Source organism: Pelobates fuscus, chromosome 2 (genome assembly GCF_036172605.1).
Source record: "Pelobates fuscus isolate aPelFus1 chromosome 2, aPelFus1.pri, whole genome shotgun sequence".
Taxonomy (NCBI): Eukaryota; Metazoa; Chordata; class Amphibia; order Anura; family Pelobatidae; genus Pelobates; species Pelobates fuscus.
In genome coordinates this window covers 427,644,398-427,666,558 of record NC_086318.1, presented here as the reverse complement: position 1 = coordinate 427,666,558, position 22,161 = coordinate 427,644,398, and the positions used below count along the sequence as shown (strand labels likewise).

At 41.9% G+C, this 22,161-nt stretch overlaps 1 protein-coding gene across 1 annotated transcript in view; it reads right to left on the bottom strand.

Moving 5' to 3' along the window:
* The window catches only part of STUM (stum, mechanosensory transduction mediator homolog), a 117,592-nt gene that overhangs the window by 34,051 nt on the left and 61,380 nt on the right, over positions 1 to 22,161 (bottom strand). The window contains exon 2 of the mRNA XM_063444071.1: positions 1,933 to 2,112. Coding sequence (XP_063300141.1) covers positions 1,933 to 2,112 — 180 coding nt within the window. The remainder of the gene's footprint in view (positions 1 to 1,932; positions 2,113 to 22,161) is intronic.

The window sequence follows — 22,161 nt, the reverse complement described above, 5'->3', positions numbered from 1 at the left end:
AAAGGTAGCATTTAAGATATAAAATAATTAGGAGTATTGGAAAGAGCTATACAATCTTTTTTTTTTTATTGGAAAAGGTACAAGAATACCTTGAAAGCTACACATTTTTCAAGCTCTTCCTTGAAAAAGTCCTGAGGACGAAACCGGTCAGACGCATGCGGAGCCTCCATAACTCTCTATTTGGGACATCCTTATCCAGAACTCACTCCTTTATTACCCCTTGGGATCCAGAAACCATAACTCTCTATTTGGGACATCCTTATCCAGAACGCACTCCTTTATTACCCCTTGGGATCCAGAAACCATAACTCTCTATTTGGGACATCCTTATCCAGAACGCACTCCTTTATTACCCCTTGGGATCCAGAAACCATAACTGTCTATTTGGGACATCCTTATCCAGAACTCACTCCTTTATTACCCCTTGGGATCCAGAAACCATAACTCTCTATTTGGAACATCCTTATCCAGAACGCACCCCTTGGGATCCAGAAACCATAACTCTCTATTTGGGACATCCTTATTCAGAACGCACTCCTTTATTACCCCTTGGGATCTAGAACCTCGGTGCATTCAGGAGCTGACTCAGAACATCTCGGAGTCCCTTTGTGGCAGGTCTTTTGACCTCTTGATGTGCCTTTCTGGCCACTGTTAGTGATGGACCACTTGTGAGTGCATTAATCACCTTATCTTTTATCATTGTCTCTAACAGTTTTACACTAGGTTTTGTTTTATGTTTATGTTTTTAAGTGCTTAAAAGCTGGAATATCATTTCCTAACTGGAGTACTACCAGTATATTGTATATTTCGGAAGACCGATAACCAGTGTATGTATATTATCTAATTGGTGATCCTCACACACGGAATTGTAGCACACCACACCATATTTTTTGCCTTTTGTGTTCATCACGTTTTTTGGAGTTAACCTGGGTGTTGGTGACAACTAGGAGACTCACTATACTTATTGTGCTTTTGTAAGTTACAAATTAGTCTGGAACTATTTCTTTTAAATAATTAGGAAACGATTTAACCTTTTTAGATTATTTTTTTTTATCATGGCAAAGCTCATTATAGATCCCGTGATGAGAATGTATCGCAGACTTTCTTAGTTCCTTGTTGTATTGCTCGTCTTATCCTGACTCTGTCACCTCCCATACGTGTGTTAACACAATACATTACCAGCTGCAACAAGTTGCCATCCCCAACCTATAATCAAAGAAATTTCAAAACGCACTCAGTTCATGTAGTATAACCCCCTACCAATAATCTCGTAGGGATATTCTGTGAGACCAGAAAACTAGCAGGTGCTTAAAAAAAAAAGTACTCAGCACATTTGATCATTTTCCTCATGGTGGGACGGTAACAGAGTTATTTACTACACTGAGTTTTGCCAGAAATTCTAAGTGAATTTCAACTGAATTTCAAATTCTAATTCGCTAGAATGTGCAGTTTAGTAAATTTAAAAGATTTTGTCCAAGTCTTGGGCTGGAGAATTTTTACAAATCAGTTTTCTTGGCGTGACCTTTGCCATTAGAACTTTGCATCAGAGCTTGCCAAATTCTGCTTCCCAAACTGATTCCATAACTCTCTTAAAGCCTTAGTCTGGAAAGGAATTATGGGAGTTTTAGTCCAAAATCTGTAAATTTCACCGGCTGAGAGGGAGCAGTGTTTACCAGACTTGGAGTTATATTCAGAAGTTTGAGATACTGGCGGATATTGGGACGGATAACTGTTTAACTCCAGCTGCTGTATCTATGTTCTATGTACCTCTAACTCCCAGCCACAGGCCCGTCGCTACCGGCTTTGCAGTTGGGATAATAATGATAATAGTAATAGTAACAATAATAATAATAGCAATAATTATAATAATAATATTTGGAATTAATTGGATTCCTGTAAATATAGAGAGTAATCATTTAACTAGCCACTTACTTGCCAGAATGACCATGTCCATTCCCCAAAATATGCTCATTATCCACCCCACCATTACGATTGCCGTGAGGATCTGGATGAGAGCTGCGGCAATGTTCAGCCAGAAAACGCAGCACATGTGCCGGTCAGGGAGGTCCGTTCTGGCTCCGCAGAGTACGGTGAAAGCCGACACGAATGTCCCTGAAATGAGAAATGGGAAGAAATGGATAGCATTTGAGATTCCCAGGGGCTCGTTGGTTGGAGTTAATGGAAAGTAATGGATGTTATTAATAATTCACACCGGTTAATATCTATGAAATGGATCTAATATTTGATGAGTCCTTAAAGGCTACCTTTCAGTGCTTTTTGTGTATTCAGAGCCAGCCTGGTTTCCTTTGTAGTCTAGCCGTCGTACAATCTCCTTTACAGTACAACAATTCCCAGAGGGATGCTATTTCTAATCTATATTTCCCATAATGCTAAACTAGGTAGGTAGGATAAGCATCATGGGAAATGTAGTAAATATCTAGAGGCGTCCGTAGCTAATCCACACTTATTATTAATTATCTTCATAGTTTCAGTTATAGGAATATTATTGTAACCAAAACAACTTTAGCCTAATGAAGCAGTTTTGGTGTATAGATCATGCACCTGCAGTCTCACTTTTGTTTCTGTTAATAAGGCTTTAGCCACACCTTCCCTGGCTGTGACTGACACAGCCTGCACAAAAAAAAGAGTTTCATTTTCAAAGAGATGTAACTTACATTAGAAGTTTTTATCTCCTGCTCTGTAAATTGAACTTTAATTACATACAGGAGGCTCCTGCAGGGTCCAGCAAACTATTAACATAGCAGGAGATAATACATTCTAAATTAAAAAGAATTTGCAATAAAGGAAGTGTAAACATTAGATGACTCTTTACAGGAAGTTTTCAGGAAGGCTGTGTAAGTCACATGCAGGGAGGTGTGCCTAGGGCTACATAACCAAAGTGATTTGACTCCTAAATGTCAGAGAATTGAGCAGTGAGACTGCTCAATTACAAAATCAAGTAGCCGAAAACAAGTGCTCCTCCTTCATTTCAAATGATTTTCTGAACAATTTTTAACAATTTCACTTGGAGAAACTACGCCTCATGGTAATAGCTGCCTCTTCTGGCACTATATCCTATCCTGACAGAAAGCAATGCATGTTTAACCCAGGAACATATTTTGTTTATGAAGAAGAAAACAATTTTAACATTTGCTATCTGGCAAAACCAAAGCAGAACTGGTGAGATTTTGTTTTAGATGTTTTAGAGCTTAATGAAGAGATTAATTTTGTGTATCCTGTGTTAATGTCTAGTGCTGTACCTGTAGAGTTCTTTATTAACCCATTGATGGACGATAAACATTTATTGGAGTCAGAGTGCACTTTCATCTTATATACTGAGTCCTATTAACCCCTTCATGACTGGGGAGCGCTGCATCTTAATAATAATTTATTATGAATCAAATCTGCACAGGTATACGTGGAACTGAATTTACCCAGCCTGCCATTCTCTCAAAATATACATGTTTTGTATAATATGTTGGTTCTGTTGTTTTATGCCTTACATTTTCAGCAAAGTGTTTTGGTATTTTCTAAGCATTTGCCTCATTACAGAGTTTCCAAAAGCATTGAAACGGAATCTAGTATTCCAGTATCTGGGAAACAAATTAATATTGCTATTATGATGTTACTATACATTCTAGATGTAACTCACATAAAACGTAGATTTGCCCATTATTCATTATTCATTCTGAACGCGCACACTTATCATACTCCAAATCCATGTAATAAAGGAATAAATCAGCTTTATTACAGCGATTCCTGCTGAACACTCTTTATACGATAGAAAATGAACATATCGCACAGATGCATGAGATTATTAAGTAATTTCATTTATGCAAACTGCCTGGTAAACACATTACAAGCGTCGCTGATACCGGGGGCCTCCCTACACGTCTCAATTTCAATCTGTTTTCTTGGATTTCATACTGAGAATCACATGGGAAACATTTACTTCAATTCTGTGTTTTTAGAAACCGTTTTCCGATAGCCCTTTGATATAATGTAAAGGCACGGTGTGCAAAGATCCATCTATTGTTTTAAGATATATCAATATCCATATGGAATCCGGTTTTATAAAATGCTCTTATAATAACAGAATTATAATATAGGTGATGTAGAGCTGATACGGTAGTGGAACTCATTTCTTTGAGTTACCTAGACATGGAATGTGGTGACGATGTTAAATTGAGAGAAAGTACCCTCTAAAAAGCATAAGGTTATTCACAAAGCATTGACAAAGAAATTGCAAAGTTTAGGCCAGAGCACCTGTATGCAGGGCCGGATTAAGAGCACACTGGGCCTGGTGCTGACAATTATGATGGGCCTAATTACGGAATCTTATCGACCAAAAACATTAAAACAATCATACCTCCCAAGCGTCATGTATCTGATGGAGATGGTGCTGGAGGGAAACTCATAGGATGCAGCTATAAGAAAACACATACTCTATGCTAATATCTCTCTAATTTATATCTTTCAATTAAATCCATAACCCTTAACAGCAGTGTCCAGTGAAGCAGGCAGTCAATGGGCGGGATAAAAGGGTGGCCACCGGTGCGAATCACGTGACCAGACCTGCCAAAAGGGGAGAACATGCCCAAAAAGGGGGCATGTCTGTCCAAAGAATTTGAAGGACAGCCTGGCATGAATGCATGTCAGGCTGCCCGCCAATCTTGCAGGCTGTCCAACTAAGGGCATACTATGCAGCACCATGAGCTTGACATAAATGCGTCTAATGATGCACTCACTCAATGCTTTCTAAGGACTGTCTCCTAGCACTCACTGGTCCACTTGTCTCCTTACCTTCTTACTAGCAGGCAGAAGTTCCTGGTATATAGTCTGAGACAGATAAAGGGTGTATGTAGTGAGTGTAGATGAATGGGGACATGCCACAGTGTTAGAGAGACCAACGTCTGCATTACCTAAACTAATTTTATTGTCAGCCAGTCCACACAAGTTTTGTTCCCATACATCCCTCTTAAGCTTCCAAACTTAAAGGGACACTATAGTCAGCAGAACAACTACAGCTTATTGTATTTGTTCTGGTTAGTAGAATCATTCCATTCAGGCCTTTTGCAGTAAACACTGTCTTTTCAGAGAAAATAACTCCACTGGCCACTCCTTAGATGGCTGCTAGAGGTGCTTCCTGGGGCAGTACTGCCTAGTGTGCAGCACTGCTATTCAGTGTCTCCACCCTCGGCATGCAGACACTGAACTTTCCTCATAGAGATGCATTGAGTCAATTTATCTTTATGTGGAGATGCTGATTGGCCAGGGCTATGACTTTTGCTGGCTCTGCCCCGATCTGCCTAGTTGACAGTCTCAGACAATCCTATGGGGAAGTATTGTAATTTGCTCAGACCACCACTTCTGATGATGTCAGCAGACAGTCAGTTCAGAGGCAGAGCCAGCAGCTGCAGACTTGAATACAAGTTATATTTTACTATACTTAGGGAGGCAAGAAGGGGGCAGGGTGGTGGTTTTAACATAATAGGGTCAGAAATACATGATTGTGTTCCTGACCCTATAGTGCTACTTTAAGCAAGAGTATGTGAAGAATAGTTAAGGTTGCCACCTTTCTTGGAACAAAATACTAGCCTTAATCCTTTGTATAATCACAAGGAGTGACATCAGAGTGACATCTGTAAAATCACCAACAAACTACTCACAGTTTGATTCTGCTGTATAGATGGATTGCTCCCAGTGTCTCAGTCTCGCAAGTCACCCAGTGTCTCAGTGTCGCTATGTATCACAGTGTCAGTGTCCCCATGTTGCCCAGTCCCGTAGTCTCCCAGTGTCTCAGTGTCCCCATTTCTCCCAGTGTCTCAGTGTGTCCCCATGTCACTAGGACACTGAGCGACATGGGGACACTGAGACCTGGGGACACAGAGACCCGGGGACACTGGGAGACATGGGGACACAGACATTTAGGGAAACTGGAAGAAATGGGGACACAGACACTAGGGACACAGACACTGGGAGACATGGGGACATTGAAACATTTGGGGACACTAAGACACTAGGGACACAGAGACATGGGAACACAGACACTGGGAGACTATGGGACACTGGGAGACTAGGGGACACTGGGAGACTAGGGGACACTGGCTGGGAGACAGACACTTGGGGACACTGGGAGACATGGGGACAGTTGTGGACATAGACATGGTGACACTAGGCACACAGAGACATGGGACACAGACACTGGGAGACTTGGGGACACAGACACTAGCGACACTGGATGGGGGACACTGGGAGAAACAGCGTCCCCATGTGTCTCAGCATCCCCATGTGTCTCAGTGTCCCCAAGTGTCTCAGTGTCTGTGTCCCCATGTGTCCTAGTGTCTGTGCCCCCATGTGTCTCAGTGTCCCCATATGTTCCCTAGTGTCTCAGTGTCCACATGTGTCCCCTAGTGTCTCAGTGTCCACATGTGTCCCCTAGTGTCTCAGTGTCCACATGTGTCCCCTAGTGTCCCCATGTGTCCCTGCTGCCTTTCCCCCCCATCCCTCACTTATCTGAGCTGTCGAGCTGATGTCTGGACTCTGTGCTGTGTTGCTGGTCCCCACGGGTCAGTGAGTAGTACAGAGAAGCAGGGATATTGTGGCGAAACCAACTTCGCCACTGTGGGCTGGAGAAGCCTGGCTGCTAGCCTCCTGCCAGCTGACTATGGCCCCTGGACATATTGCACTCTAAAGACTATATTTGGGCATGTACTAATTTATATTGCTGCTGGCCCTTTAAAATCAGCAATGGACATTTTGGGACTACTGTCCCTTTAAGACTGTGAAGCCTATCCTATTGTACTGCCTGTATATTGTATATGTATTTATGTATGCAGTTAACCTGGGTTATATATATATGCAGCCTTCATCTGATTGTTCGGTAGAATCCCTCCATTCCTTGTATTGAGGAAACTACCGAACAACCAGACCACCCAGGACTAAGTGTGCCTCCAATTACCGTTTGCAACAATGTTGCAAACGGGTAATTGGCAATCAGTGCAGTGTTGTCTTTGTCCTCTGGGTGGCCGCCATTCAGGAAACCAACACGTGGCGGCGGCCATCTTTAACTACCGAACAGCGGTGTTTTGCCGTCGAGTGTCTGGAACGGAAATCGGACACTTGACTAGGCAAACACCGCTGAGACCTCCATACTTCCAGAAATTCGTATGGAAACTACCGAATGACCCGCCGTTCGGTAGAAAGAACCCCACAAACAAGGGAATTCATTCAAACCCTCTCCAGGCTCTATAACACAGGCAATTCGTCTGTTTCATTCACTTGTTTGTGACCGACCGCAGGGCCAAAATGCATGGAACTGTTTTTCGGATACTTTACCCATGCGGTCGGTCAATACTTTAAAGTCCCATAACTCCCGAACCGTTTATCCGAATGGGCTGATTCTTGCATATGTTGTCCCCCTGAATAAGGGCTATCAGGGGATACCTGTTTTGGAGGTGTAGCCTATGTATTTGGGGTACATCCAGGAATTGGGGAAAAAGGTGTACGGTATAATTGTGTTAAGTGTTAATCTAAGGGGAGGAAATGTGTGGGAGGTACATCCATGTGATTGGTTAATTTCATCCTCCCCCTGGGAGTGTCCTGTATGTACTTGTTTGTAATAAAAGCCAGACTGGGTGTCCCAGTCTTGAGTTCTTGCTTAACCCTCAAAGCGATGTGTCGTCTCGGTCTTTGGGGGAATGGGATTGTATGCTGACTGCCAAGAGTGTAAGCCGATGTCTGCTTTTCTTGTTCAGCTGTTCCAGTTCGGAGTGTTATTTCGTATCCAGCTCGTGAGTTCTGATGTTCTGCAGTAGCTGTACCTGTCTATGGAAAAGGGGATTATCGCCTAAACGCATTTTCCCCCTTGTATGCTCAAACGGTCCGTTACAATTGGTGGCAGCGGTGGGATTCGTGCAGCGCCCCTGGCAGCAGAGGTATCCAGCGACTTGGAGCAGACAAGTATGGAAGGCTCTGACGCTGAAGATGATTTTATGGCCAAGGTGAGGCAGCAAGTGGCCCAGTATGGGGGTTATATATCCATGGACACATTCCAGGGGATCTGGAACCAGGTCATGGCTGAGCAAAACTCAAAGATGGACGAAGAGTATGATGAGCAGGAAGAGTGGTACAGCAGCAGAGTAGAGGCTGCATCCGAGGAGGTTAGCCGCCCCCCCCCGAGGCGGCAGGAAGAACCCGAAGTAGGGGTCCTCATAGATTGGTCCTGTGAGGAACCACAACAGGCAGGTGGAGATGGGACCGAGGTCTCTCTACCGGCCCTACAGGGATGCTGGGCAGTCGGCCCAGATCCCCAGCGGCAGTGTGTAACCCAGGGAGCTGATGGTGTCGTCCTTCCTCCCCAGCGGCAGATTGTATCTCAGGGAGCTGAAGGTGCCGTCCTTCCTCCCCAGCGGCAGTGTGTGTCCCAGGGAGATGAAGGTGTCGTCCTTCCTCCCCAGCGGCAGGCTGAGTTACAGGGGGCAGAGGTTGTTGTTCCTGCCCCCCAGCAGAAAAGTGATGTGCCAGGAAGGCAGTGTGAAGTAAAGGGAGAGGAGAGCAGCGTCCTCCCTCCCCAGCGGCAGTGTGTGTCTCCGGGAGCTGATGGTGTCGTCCATCCTCCCCAGCGGCAGGCTGAGTTACAGGGGGCAGAGGTTGTTGTTCCTGCCCCCCAGCAGCAAAGTGATATGCCAAGAAGGCAGTGTGAAGGGAAGGGAGAGGAGAGCAGTGTCCTCCCTCCCCAGCGGCAGTGTGTGCCCCAGGGAGCAGAAGGTGCAGTCCTTCCTCCCCAGCGGCAGTGTGTGTCTCCGGGAGCTGATGGTGTCGTCCATCCTCCCCAGCGGCAGGCTGAGTTACAGGGGGCAGAGGTTGTTGTTCCTGCCCCCCAGCAACAAAGTGATGTGCCAGGAAGGCAGTGTGAGGTGAAGGGAGAGGAGAGCAGCGTCCTCCCTCCCCAGCGGCAGTGTGTACCTCAGGGAGCAGAAGGTGCAATCCTTCCTCCCCAGCGGCAGTGTGTACCCCAGGGAGCAGAAGGTGCCATCCTTTCTCCCCAGCGGCAGTTTGCCATCCAGAGAGAGGAACTTGTTACACCCTCTCTCCCACGGCAACCTAACCCACCAAGGGGAGATGTTAAGCCCCACAACTGTGCAGATGGGACCGTAGTCTCTGCACTTACAGCACAAGGGATAGGGACGGTCGGTCCTGTTCCCCAGCCTCAGTGTGATGGATCCAAAGGGGAGACAGTCGGTCTCCCCCTCCGGCAGTCGAGCGGTGCACCTAAAGGGGAGACAGCCAGTCTCCAGCAACCAGGCGCCCACCAGACTACTCCCGTGGTAGTGCTGGCAACAGGACAGAGTACCGCTGGTCTCTGCCCCCTCAGCAACCCACCAAGGCAACCTACCCGTCTCCCACCCAGCAGTGGTGAAACACCAGAACTTGGACAAAATCCTTTCTCACCCAGATGTAGTAACCGGTTAGTGTGGGTGGGCTGCTCTGTTATTTCTGTTTCGTGGGTGGGTTGCTGGACTAACCAGGGCACTAACCGGCAGGAGGTCAGATACCCTGTTAGTCTAATTGGTAAAGGGGAGAATTGTGGCGAAACCAACTTCGCCACTGTGGGCTGGAGAAGCCTGGCTGCTAGCCTCCTGCCCGCTGACTATGGCCCCTGGACATATTGCACTCTAAAGACTATATTTGGGCATGTACTAATTTATATTGCTGCTGGCCCTTTAAAATCAGCAATGGACATTTTGGGACTACTGTCCCTTTAAGACTGTGAAGCCTATCCTATTGTACTGCCTGTATATTGTATATGTATTTATGTATGCAGTTAACCTGGGTTATATATATATGCAGCCTTCATCTGATTGTTCGGTAGAATCCCTCCATTCCTTGTATTGAGGAAACTACCGAACAACCAGACCACCCAGGACTAAGTGTGCCTCCAATTACCGTTTGCAACAATGTTGCAAACGGGTAATTGGCAATCAGTGCAGTGTTGTCTTTGTCCTCTGGGTGGCCGCCATTCAGGAAACCAACACGTGGCGGCGGCCATCTTTAACTACCGAACAGCGGTGTTTTGCCGTCGAGTGTCTGGAACGGAAATCGGACACTTGACTAGGCAAACACCGCTGAGACCTCCATACTTCCAGAAATTCGTATGGAAACTACCGAATGACCCGCCGTTCGGTAGAAAGAACCCCACAAACAAGGGAATTCATTCAAACCCTCTCCAGGCTCTATAACACAGGCAATTCGTCTGTTTCATTCACTTGTTTGTGACCGACCGCAGGGCCAAAATGCATGGAACTGTTTTCGGATACTTTACCCATGCGGTCGGTCAATACTTTAAAGTCCCATAACTCCCGAACCGTTTATCCGAATGGGCTGATTCTTGCATATGTTGTCCCCCTGAATAAGGGCTATCAGGGGATACCTGTTTTGGAGGTGTAGCCTATGTATTTGGGGTACATCCAGGAATTGGGGAAAAAGGTGTACGGTATAATTGTGTTAAGTGTTAATCTAAGGGGAGGAAATGTGTGGGAGGTACATCCATGTGATTGGTTAATTTCATCCTCCCCCTGGGAGTGTCCTGTATGTACTTGTTTGTAATAAAAGCCAGACTGGGTGTCCCAGTCTTGAGTTCTTGCTTAACCCTCAAAGCGATGTGTCGTCTCGGTCTTTGGGGGAATGGGATTGTATGCTGACTGCCAAGAGTGTAAGCCGATGTCTGCTTTTCTTGTTCAGCTGTTCCAGTTCGGAGTGTTATTTCGTATCCAGCTCGTGAGTTCTGATGTTCTGCAGTAGCTGTGCCTGTCTATGGAAAAGGGGATTATCGCCTAAACGCATTTTTCCCCTTGTATGCTGAAACGGTCCGTTACAGATATGCATAGACATAAAATACTAGACGCCGCATTGACTTGGATCGGTCACAGTGTGATCTGCAGCATAGACATGTCTATGATCTGCAGAGCAAGGTCCTCAAAGTAAACATGGTTAGTCTTAAAATCCACCTGGAGGGTGTATAGATCCAGTAGCATGATGTTTAATCCTGGGATATTAAATAAAATTAACTGACATTTGCTGCTTTAAGACCTCTGTGGTTATTTACGTTATCGACTAAGTTTACTCAATACATTGAAATTATTTGAATTTCCTGATTGAAACTATGCGTTGCATTCGGATTTAGGTTTGCTAAAATTATACGTTTAGTGAACTAACCCCACAATCTATCATCTTAATACACATGTTTTAAACTGGGACTGGATCTTTGTCTGATTTGTAATGTATTTACTTTTCACCTATTTTTAACTAATATGGATTTTGGAACTGTGCAAAATGAAATGTAGATATTTACAACTCTTTATTATTGTCAGCTCTGTCTTTTGCCCTTTGAAGTCCGCATGGAGATAGCATAAAGAGAATAGGAGAACAAACAATCACATCACTATTTACTAAAGTGAGATTTGTCACTAAGGCAAAGTAAATTAAAAAAAATTAGGGACAGAAGTCCTAATATATAGACATATAATACCACACCGGGTGACCGGCCCAAAATGGCGCCCGCATTTCATGGCCCCCCGAGGTCAATGCGGCGTCTAGGTATTATATGTCTATGGGGATATGCTGTAACTTCCTATCCCTGCCTCCCTCCACACACAGTGACCCCTACTGGCCGGTGCTGGTATTGCAGAGTAATCTCTACTTATTCTGAGAAAAATACCTGCATTTGTATTGCCAGTATTACTGCAATACCGGCACGGCCAGGCAGTCTCAAATACCGTCTGTGCCAGTAAAATACCAGGCAGGTGGCAAACCTAAGAGTAGTGTGTGTGTAAAAAAAAAAAAAAAATGTAAAAAAAAAATTTTTTTTTTTTTTTTTTTTCAATGGGCCTATTCCATGGGCCTGGGCCTGGAGCTGCAGCTCCATCAGCCCCTATGTTAATCCGGCCCTGCCTGTATGGACATTATTCTCCAAGTCAGGTGTCTTCCAATTTTGGCATTTTGGCCTCAAATTGTTGATCAAATTGTAGATTCCATGATCAGTTTTCAAGAATTTCCATTTTGCCTGTTCAAAACCAACATTGCTGTTATATATCGCTCACCTGGTTCCCCTCCTCTTTTCCTTGAACATTTTACTTTAATCCATCCCTACTTTTTCCTGTCCCTCTCTAGTTATCTCCTCACATAATGCAATCCACACCTCTGCACTGGACGCTGTAACCCTGCTCCTAACATGCACCTCAAGGAGGATGCACCTCCCAATGTGGCACTCTATATCAGCCTGCTACCTGTAGGGATGTTCCGTTCAGCTGAATGCTGCTAGAGGAAGTCTCGCACCTTGCCAGCCTTTTCCATTATAAATTCATTTTGCTTTTGTACTGTGCATCCCTTGCCCTTGCTAAACAACCATACTTTTTCTCTCTTTTATTAGTTCATGATACGTCAATCCCAGGCATCTCTCTAAAACCTTCAACTCTCTCCTTTGACCTACTGTGGCCACCACCAAAACTAACCTTTCAGCTGATAGCTTTGCATGCTACTTTACTGACAAGATCAAACAGTTAAGAAAATAATTATCCCCTCTCTCTCTCTCTCAACCACACTTGGACTGTACTTTCCATACCCTTCAGACCTTTCCCCCGGCTACTGAACAGGAGGTGGCTGCGCTTCTCCTCTTATCTCGTCCCACCACTTGTCCACTTCATCCCATCCGACTTTATCAGATCTCTCTCGCCTTGTCTTGTGTCGTTCTTAAGACACATCTTCAACTGCTCTTTCTCTCTCTTCTGATGTTGTCCCTGCTCACCTTAAACATGTTATTGTTGTACCAATCCTAAAAAAGCCATCTCATGACCCGTCATCCCATATCACTGCTCCCTTTTTCCTCAAAGCTTCAAGAAACAATTGTCTTTACCTGTTTGGCTGGCTTTCTCTCTCCTCGACCCTCTTCAATGTGGCTACCGACCCCTACACTCTACTGAGACTGCATTGATTATAAATGACCTAATTACAGCTAAATCCAAAGGCCACTACTCCACACTAATTCTTCTTGACCTCTCTGCCGCCTATAACAGTATTGATTATGCTTTCCTTCTTCAAACTCTTCAAACTTAAAAAATTGGGCAGACTACATCTGCCGTCACATTCTATGTTTCTATGTTTCTAATCCCTCAGTCTCTTTGAAATGGTCCTTTTGTGGTTCTCGTCCTCTGTCGCCCAACATTCATTCAGTGTTTCCTTTTCCAATGAAAAAAAAAAAAAAGTGTTTCCTTTTCCTTTTCCTCCCTGTCTCGGTTGGAGTTCCCCGAGGCTCTGTTCTTTGTTCCCTTTTGTTCTCTCTCTATACACTAACTCCCTTGACAAACTCACGAATTACTTTGGATTCCACTTCCACCTGTATGCCAATGACACCCAGATATGATCTCTCCCCTGCCGTCCTGCAACGGGTCACTGCTTGCCTTTCTTCCATCTCTGACTGGGTGGCTCCCCGCTTTCTCAAAACTCTCTAAAACAGAGTTTTTTTTATTTTTCCTCCTCATAATACTGATCCTTCTCTTTTGTTTTCCCTGCAAGTTGATGGTACCTTCATTGGCCTGTCTTTGCAAGCTTGTTGTCTTGGTGTTATCTTTGATCCTGGCCTCACCTCTGCATTTCACATCCAGTCCTGTGGTTTCCAAACATTGCCTGCGTCCGCCCCCTTTATTACTCAAAATGCTGATAAGGAGCTTGTTCATGCTCTAGTATTTTCTCACATTGATTACTGTAATTCTCTCCTAATTGGTCTCCCCAGAAGCCGTACTGCCTCACTAAAGTCTGTAATGAATGCTGCTGCCAGGCTTATTTTTCCCTCCTGTCGCTCCGCTCACACCTCAACCCTCTGTCAATCCTTAGACTGACTTCCTGTACCCTGTAGGTTTAAATTTAATATACTAACCTTTACCTATAAAGATCTAACTAACTATAAATCCTCTTACATTTCTTTACTGATTCATAGGTATGCTCCCTCTTGGTCTCTCTGCTCTACTGGTGACCTTCTCCTGTCCGCTGCTCGCACGCTTACTGCTAACTGGTGTTTGCAGGAGTTCTAACGGGTGGCTCCTTTCCTTTGGAACAGCATGTCTACACCACCACACTCTCCTCTAGTCTTCGAACATTTAAGACGTCCCTCAAACTCCATCTTTCTAGAAAAGCTTATGGCCTCCCAGAGTAACTTCTATTTCACAAATCTATCTCTTGCTCTCTCCCAAACAGCCCACTCCACTCTCACCTCCAGTTCGGCTACTTTCCCACCTTGTTTGGTTGTTGTCCCCCTTGATGCCCTATTGTGTCTTTATACTCCACTCCTCTAGACTGTAAGGTTGTCTGATCAGGGTCCTCATCTACCTGTCGTTCCTGTAACATTTTGTAATGGTTTCATTTATCATTAAATCTCCCCTCTCATAATATTGTAAAGCGCTGAGTAAAATGTTGGTGCTATATAAATGCCAATAATAATAATAATAATAATAATGAATGACCCTGTATTTGTTTTTAATCTGGGAATTTGCAGCATATAATGAAATTCACTAAACCATAAATATAAATTGTAGAGAATTGATATTCAAACGGCGATTTGGAATATCATTTGGAAACATTCTAAAAATGTATTAAAATCACAAACTCTGTTTTCTAACGATCCCAATTTCAGGATTTCTAGGTCTTTAGTTCCAAATCCGAGAGCACTTCCGCAACCTCTCTGTATCATCCCGTATGGTGGGGACCAGCCGGGACGCTGTTCGTCTGACATGACTAATACCAGGCTGGTCTGTATATCTACTCTTTGGGACAGGTAGATGGGTAGATAGATACATAAATAAACTGACAGTTCTGTTTATTTTCCGTGTATTTATTTTAGTAAAGATTTTATGGTTTTTTTTATCTAGTTCATTTATGGCTGTTCGTCGTTATATAATATATTCTAAATACAATGTAACCCCATTTATTTTAGCTGCCAGTATCCTGGAATACAGGAGGTGTAATCATTCATTTATAACTACCCATCACATTGCGCCTGAGCTGTGCCATCACTTTAGGAATTGTATCCTGCGTGGATTGCTGTGATTATAGTATTTAAAGGGAAATGAGGCTGGAGGAAGATTCATTCCGCTGCGATTCAATCACTGCGTGCAGATAGTAACATTCCGACTCACGCTGCTTTGTAGCTACACGTAGCCTGCTGTGAATCTTGTTTACTTTAACTTCAAAGTTCTAACAAAAATCTGATTGAAATATGAATGCCAAGCATATTACTAACATATTCCCTGCATAATTTAACTAAACGTACTATTAATATATAGGGAGAGGAAATGTCATACTCCATACGGCTATTGGTTCTTGTTTTGTAACATTAAGGGCAAAAATGAGGGTAGGGGTGGGGGGGGGGGGGGGCTTCTTATGTGTTTCCTTCTGTAATGAATCATATATATTTTCTTCTTTTCTATCATACCTATTTGTTTTATTTTGTTGTAAACAAAGTGAATTTAAAATAATTCTTCCAGGTCAGTTATTCCAAATATCTAATTGTCCCCTGTTGTGTGGAATAATTAATAGTTCATGTCAGTCAATAGTCAAATTAAAGGGACACTCCGCTGGCCAAATACAAATAAAATTAATATCAAAAGCGCTATTAAGTAAATATGCCCCCAAAGCATGCATGCGTTTAAGTATCCATTTTTTTATTTGAGTGTATCTAAAACAGTTTGCAGTAGCTGAAGATCTCTTATCTGCAGCCTTTGAAAGACCTGTCCTTCTAAACAATACAAACGCATTGACACACACAGTGACCAATACAAACATACGGACACTCACAGTGACCAATACAAACATACGGACACTCACAGTGACCAATACAAACACATTGACACTCACAGTGACCAATACAAACATACGGACACTCACAGTGACCAATACAAACACACTGACACTCACAGTGACCAATACAAACATACGGACACTCACAGTGACCAATACAAACATACGGACACTCACAGTGACCAATACAAACACACTGACACTCACAGTGACCGATACACACACACTGACACACACAGTGACCAATACAAACACACTGACACTCACAGTGACCAATACAAACATACGGACACACACAGTGACCAATACAAACACACTGATACTCACAGTGATCGATACACACACACTGACACTCACAGTGACCAATTCAAACACACTGATACTCACAGTGACCGATACACACACAGTGACCAATACAAACACACTGACACTCACAGTGACCAATACAAACATACGGACACTCACAGTGACCAATACAAACACACTGACACTCACAGTGACCGATACACACACACTGACACACACAGTGACCAATACAAACACACTGACACTCACAGTGACCAATACAAACATACGGACACTCACAGTGACCAATACAAACACACTGATACTCACAGTGATCGATACACACACACTGACACTCACAGTGACCAATTCAAACACACTGATACTCACAGTGACCGATACACACACAGTGACCAATACAAACACACTGACACTCACAGTGACCAATACAAACATTGACACTCACAGTGACCAATACAAACACACTGACACTCACAGTGACCAATACAAACATATTGACACTCACAGTGACCAATACAAACATATTGACACTCACAGTGACCAATACAAACATACGGACACTCACAGTGACCAATACAAACACACTGACACTCACAGTGAGTGGCAGTCGGGAAATAATATCATTATGTATCCCAGCAGCCTTTACTCCGTCACTCCTCACACCTCCTCATCACTCCTCCAGGGTGGGGAAGGTAATATTTAAAAATAAAAATCGTTGGTAGTGGCTTCCCAGGAAAGCTCCCTTGTAAGTTGCTACAGAGTGTGGGCCCAGGCACTGGTCATGGATCTTCATCTTCTGATTTCCCTGGTGCTCGTGTAGCAGGCGCGTTATTTTATGCCTGGGCACAGCCCACCCGTGCACACACCTATGCTTATAACAATGATTGATAGGAGTAAAGATGGAGACCCAGATTAAGTTAAATATCTCAGTGTGGATGTTAAACTTTTTTTTATCAGACATCACTTACACATATATTAGTTGAAAACAGGCAATACGTAAACAAAACATAAAAATTCTGGGCAGTTACCGGTTCCCTTTAAGCCCTCGAAACCAACTAAACAACTCACATTAAAATTCTTTCAGGACTCGAGCGTCACAGGTTAAACTATATTTACACTAGGTAAGACAAAAACATAATGTATCAGGTGATACAACAATCAAACATACACAGATCTAAGGAATGACGTGAATTAGTTACTGCTATAGGAAGATTGAGTAGTATACATACAATCACAAATACATACATGCACAATGTTATGTTATAAACATGCCCCCGAACGGCCCAATTGCGACAGGACAGTCCTAATTTTCTGGTGCTATCCCGCCGTCTGACTTGGTTTCTTGGTGCTCTCTGCATGGTCTGACCTCAGTGGCCTGGCCTTCTTCATTGTCAGGCAGACTAATGTGCATTCATTAATTTGGGTGGACCTGCCCCCTTTCTGAACAAATCCATTCCAATGGGCGGAACCAGTTATTACTAAGGCGCATGGGCAAAAAATTTGGTTCAGTTCGGCACTTCCGAAATTTGGGACTTTGGGAATTTGAGACTTTGGCAATTCCCTACCCCTAACCATACCCCTAACCCTAACCATACCTCTACCCCTAACCCTTACTATACCCCTAACCCTACCCCTAACCCATACCCTATCCATAACCCTACTAGGTAGGGTTAGAGTTAGGGGTAGGGTTAGATTCCTGTCATCATTTCCTTCATTTTCCCTCCCTCTTCTGTTTTGCCACTTTTCAGAAATCCAAAGCACTTCTGCACTTCCGAAAATTCGGCACTTCAGCAATTCGGTTCAGCACTTCCGAAATTCGGCACTTTGGAAATTCGGCAATTCGGACATTCGGAAGCATCTGAATGTCTGATTGCCTTGCCGAAATGAATTGCACATGTCTAGTTATTACTGCCCCTCTCACTGTTGTCATACTTCTCAGGATGCCAATGTTGAGGGGTATGATAAGTAACAGTACCAAGACAATCTAATTTATAGGTTTGAAGATTAAATAGCCAACTGATTGTCACTTTGATGTGTTCATAGTACACTATATATGCACACGACCAGCATTTGAAGTCTTAGTAATTTTTGTGGCACATATCCCGTCATGTGTTACTAGTGCACCCCCTCTTTGGCCATACCCCTGCCTGTACCGGAAAATGAACGTCTTCGTGGTTATGTAAAAATATTTGTACTTGATCACAGCTGGTCTACAGTACGTATTTGTATGATAGACAGCTGGCGCTATAATATAGATTATTATTAGAGGCATATCTATATAATAGTAGGCTGTGTTGTGTTTTGGTTTTGTTGTTTTTTAAGGGGAATTTAGGAACAATCTATTCATCTCACTATGTTATGTTGTTTATTATATGATCTCGAATGCCTTCCATTCACAATCTGTTCTTGAGATTTGCCGCTAGAACAATAGAACGCACACAGGATCTCGGAATGTGGGTGGAATTTCATAGAATATCCTGCCAAAGATTAAAAACGCTAAAACAATAAAGTTTAAAGCCCTCACTAAACGCTTATAATAAAAATATGTACTTGTTACAATACAGCTTGCCAATGAGATCAATGTCTTACCTCTTTTAACTGTTACAATTGATTTTTATTAAAATGCATGCAGTTTTCTTTTTTATATATTTAGCAGATTGTAAAATCATATCGTTTTTGTTGTTATTTTATCGAGTAGTTTTGAAGGCTATGTTTGTGACAGCATTATTTATAGGGGCAGTAGAGGTAAAGTAAAGAGTCCCAGATCATAGAAAATTTAGCGAACAGGGTGTTTTTAAAATTGGAGCAGGAGATTTTTTTTTTAGTATATTTCTCTTAATCCATGCTTGCTAAATCCTGACATATAAATAGTTTCAAAAATGTGTTTTTACATTTTATGTCGCAAGGTATTTACAGCTTTTCTGTCCCACTGCAATTTGTACACATTTTCATTTTCTTAAACTGAAATTCAATTGCCTTATTGGTATAAAATAATGATAAATCCAGTTTTGGTAAGTCGGTAGTTGACACCCAAGTAATGTAAGAAAGTGATCCAGACGTGGTATTCAAATGGCAAAAATCTCTTTTTTTATTTAAATAAGGTTTTAATAAGCAAAAAAGGAATACTCGTTCAAAAGATTGTACAGCAAAAAGAGGACTAAAAAAGTGACCAGTTAAGACATTTTATTGTTACTTTGCTATAGTTTAAATATAACTGGAAGCCAACCCTAATAGATACTGTTTATAATGATTTATAGTATGCGCCCCTATCCAATGCAACGTGCACCTAAGGCACTTGTTCATGTCCTTATTATTTTACCCCTTGACCAGTGTAATTAACTCCTTTGATTTTCCAGTTTTGTCTAATTTCAGTCGGATAAGAATGCTTCCACCAAGCTTGTTTTCTTTACCAATCGCTTCTCTCTCCCCCTCAACCCTTTTCCAAGCCTTAAGTTGGCTTCCCGTACCTTTCAACATCCAATTCAGAATACTGACACCAACATAGCAAAATACTGTTTGCTTTTACTGCAATAAAATACACGTATTTGTATTCAGCGATGTCTCACGTGTAAAATAGTACCCCCTTTGTACAGGTTTTATGGTGTTTTGGGAAGTTACAGGGTCAAATATAGCAGGTTACATTTTTCACATTGAAACTCGCCAGATTGGTTACGTTGCTTTTGAGACCGTATGGTAGCCCAGAAATGAGAATTATCCCCATGATGGCATACCATTTGCAAAAGTAGACAACCCAAGGTATTGCAAATGGGGTATTTCCAGTCTTGTAATAGCCACTTGGTCATAAACACTGGCCAAAGTTAGCGTTAATATTTGTTTGTGTGTGAAAAATGCAAAAAAACTAATTTGAACGCCAATTTTGGCCAGTGTTTGTGACAAAGTGGCTTCTAAAAAAACACTGGACATACCCCATTTGCAATACCTTGGGTTGTCTACTATTGCACATGGTATGCCATTATAGGGTAATTTTCATTCCTGGGCTACCATATGGTCTCAAAGGCAACGTAACCAATCTGGCGAATTTCAATGTGAAAAAACTGAAATGCAAGCCTTATATTTGACTCTGTAACTTTAGAAAACACTATTAAAACTATACATATGGGGTACTGTTTTACTCGGGAGACTTCGCTGAACACAAATATTAGTGTTTCAAAAAAGTAAAACATATTACAACAATTATATAGTCAGTGTAAGTGCCATTTGTGTGTAAAAATGCGAAAAAACGTAACTTTCACTAACGATATCATCGTTGTAATACATTTTACTGTTTTGAAACACTAATATTTGTGTTCAGCGAAGTCTCCCGAGTAAAACAGTACCCCCCATGTACAGGTTTTATGGTGTCTTGGTAAGTTACAGGGTTAAATATAGTGCTTGCAAATTAAATTCCCTGGACTTTTGGCCTGTCAGGCAGGTCCAGCAAATTGTAATTAATACAATTATTAATTTATTAATTAATAAAATGACCTAATTATGTAAAAATATTACATAAATATATACGTAGAATTATTATATGTATAAATGTATGTATATATGTGTATATATATATATATATATATATATATATATATATATATACACATATATACATACATTTATACATATATATAATTTTTAAAATAATTTTAATTTATATACAGGTATATATATATATAGTGATATATCCGTATATATTTATGTATATAGATATATATATTATTTTGTTAGTGTATTTTGTCATCTATATATATATATATATTAATATCAAAATACAGTTAGAACGAAATTACACATTATATATTTTAATTATTTACTTTTTAATTTGTATTTTTTTTACGTATTTACATATTTATTTATATTATATTATATATAAATATATATATAATTATATGTATTTTTAATCAATATCATTCTACGTGTATTTTGATATTAATATATATATATATATATATTAATATTAAAATACACTTAGACAGTGTATGTGTATGTATGTAAAAGTGTGTGTATATATATATATATATATATAAGATCTAAGTACCGTATATACTCGAGTATAAGCCGACCCGAATATAAGCCGAGGCCCCTAATTTAACCCCCAAAAACTGGGAAAACTTATTGACTCGAGTATAAGACTAGGGTGAGAAATGCAGCAGCTACTGGTAAATCTCTAAATAAAATTAGATCCTAAAAAAATTATATTAATTGAATATTTATTTACAGTGTGTGTGTGTGAGTGCAGTGTGTGTGTATGAGTGCAGTGTGTGTGTATGAGTGCAGTGTGTGTGTATGAGAGTGCAGTGTGTGTGTATGAGAGTGCAGTGTGTGTATGAGTGCAGTGTGTGTGTATGAGTGCAGTGTGTGTATGAGTGCAGTGTGTGTGTGAGTGCAGTGTGTGTGTGTATGAGTGCAGTGTGTGTTTGTATGAGTGCAGTGTGTGTGTATGAGTGCAGTGTGTGTGTGTATGAGTGCAGTGTGTGTGTGTATGAGTGCAGTGTGTGTATGAGTGCAGTGTGTATGAGTGCAGTGTGTATGAGTGCAGCGTGTGTATGAGTGCAGTGTGTGTGTGATGCAGTGTGTATGAATGCAGTGTGTGTGTATGAGTGCAGTGTGTATGAATGCAGTGTTTGAGTGTGTGATGCAGAGCCTTGGTGGGGGTGGGCATTTTTATTATTTTTTTATTATTTTATTTTAATAGTTTTTTGTTATATTAATTTGTTTAATTATTATTATTTTTGTATTTTATTATTATTATTATTATTATTATTATTATTATTATTATTATTATTATTATTAATATTTGTATTATTTTTTTCGTCCCCCCCTCCCTGCTTGATACATGGCAGGGAGGGGGGCTCTCACTCCCTGGTGGTCCAGTGGCATTGGCAGTTCAGTGGGGGGGGGGGCTGGCAGAGAGCACTTATCTCTCTTGCAGCTTCTGTCAGCTCCCTTCTCCTCCGCGCTGGTCCGTGCAGCTCCTCTGTCAGCTCACAGTGTATGTCTCGCGAGAGC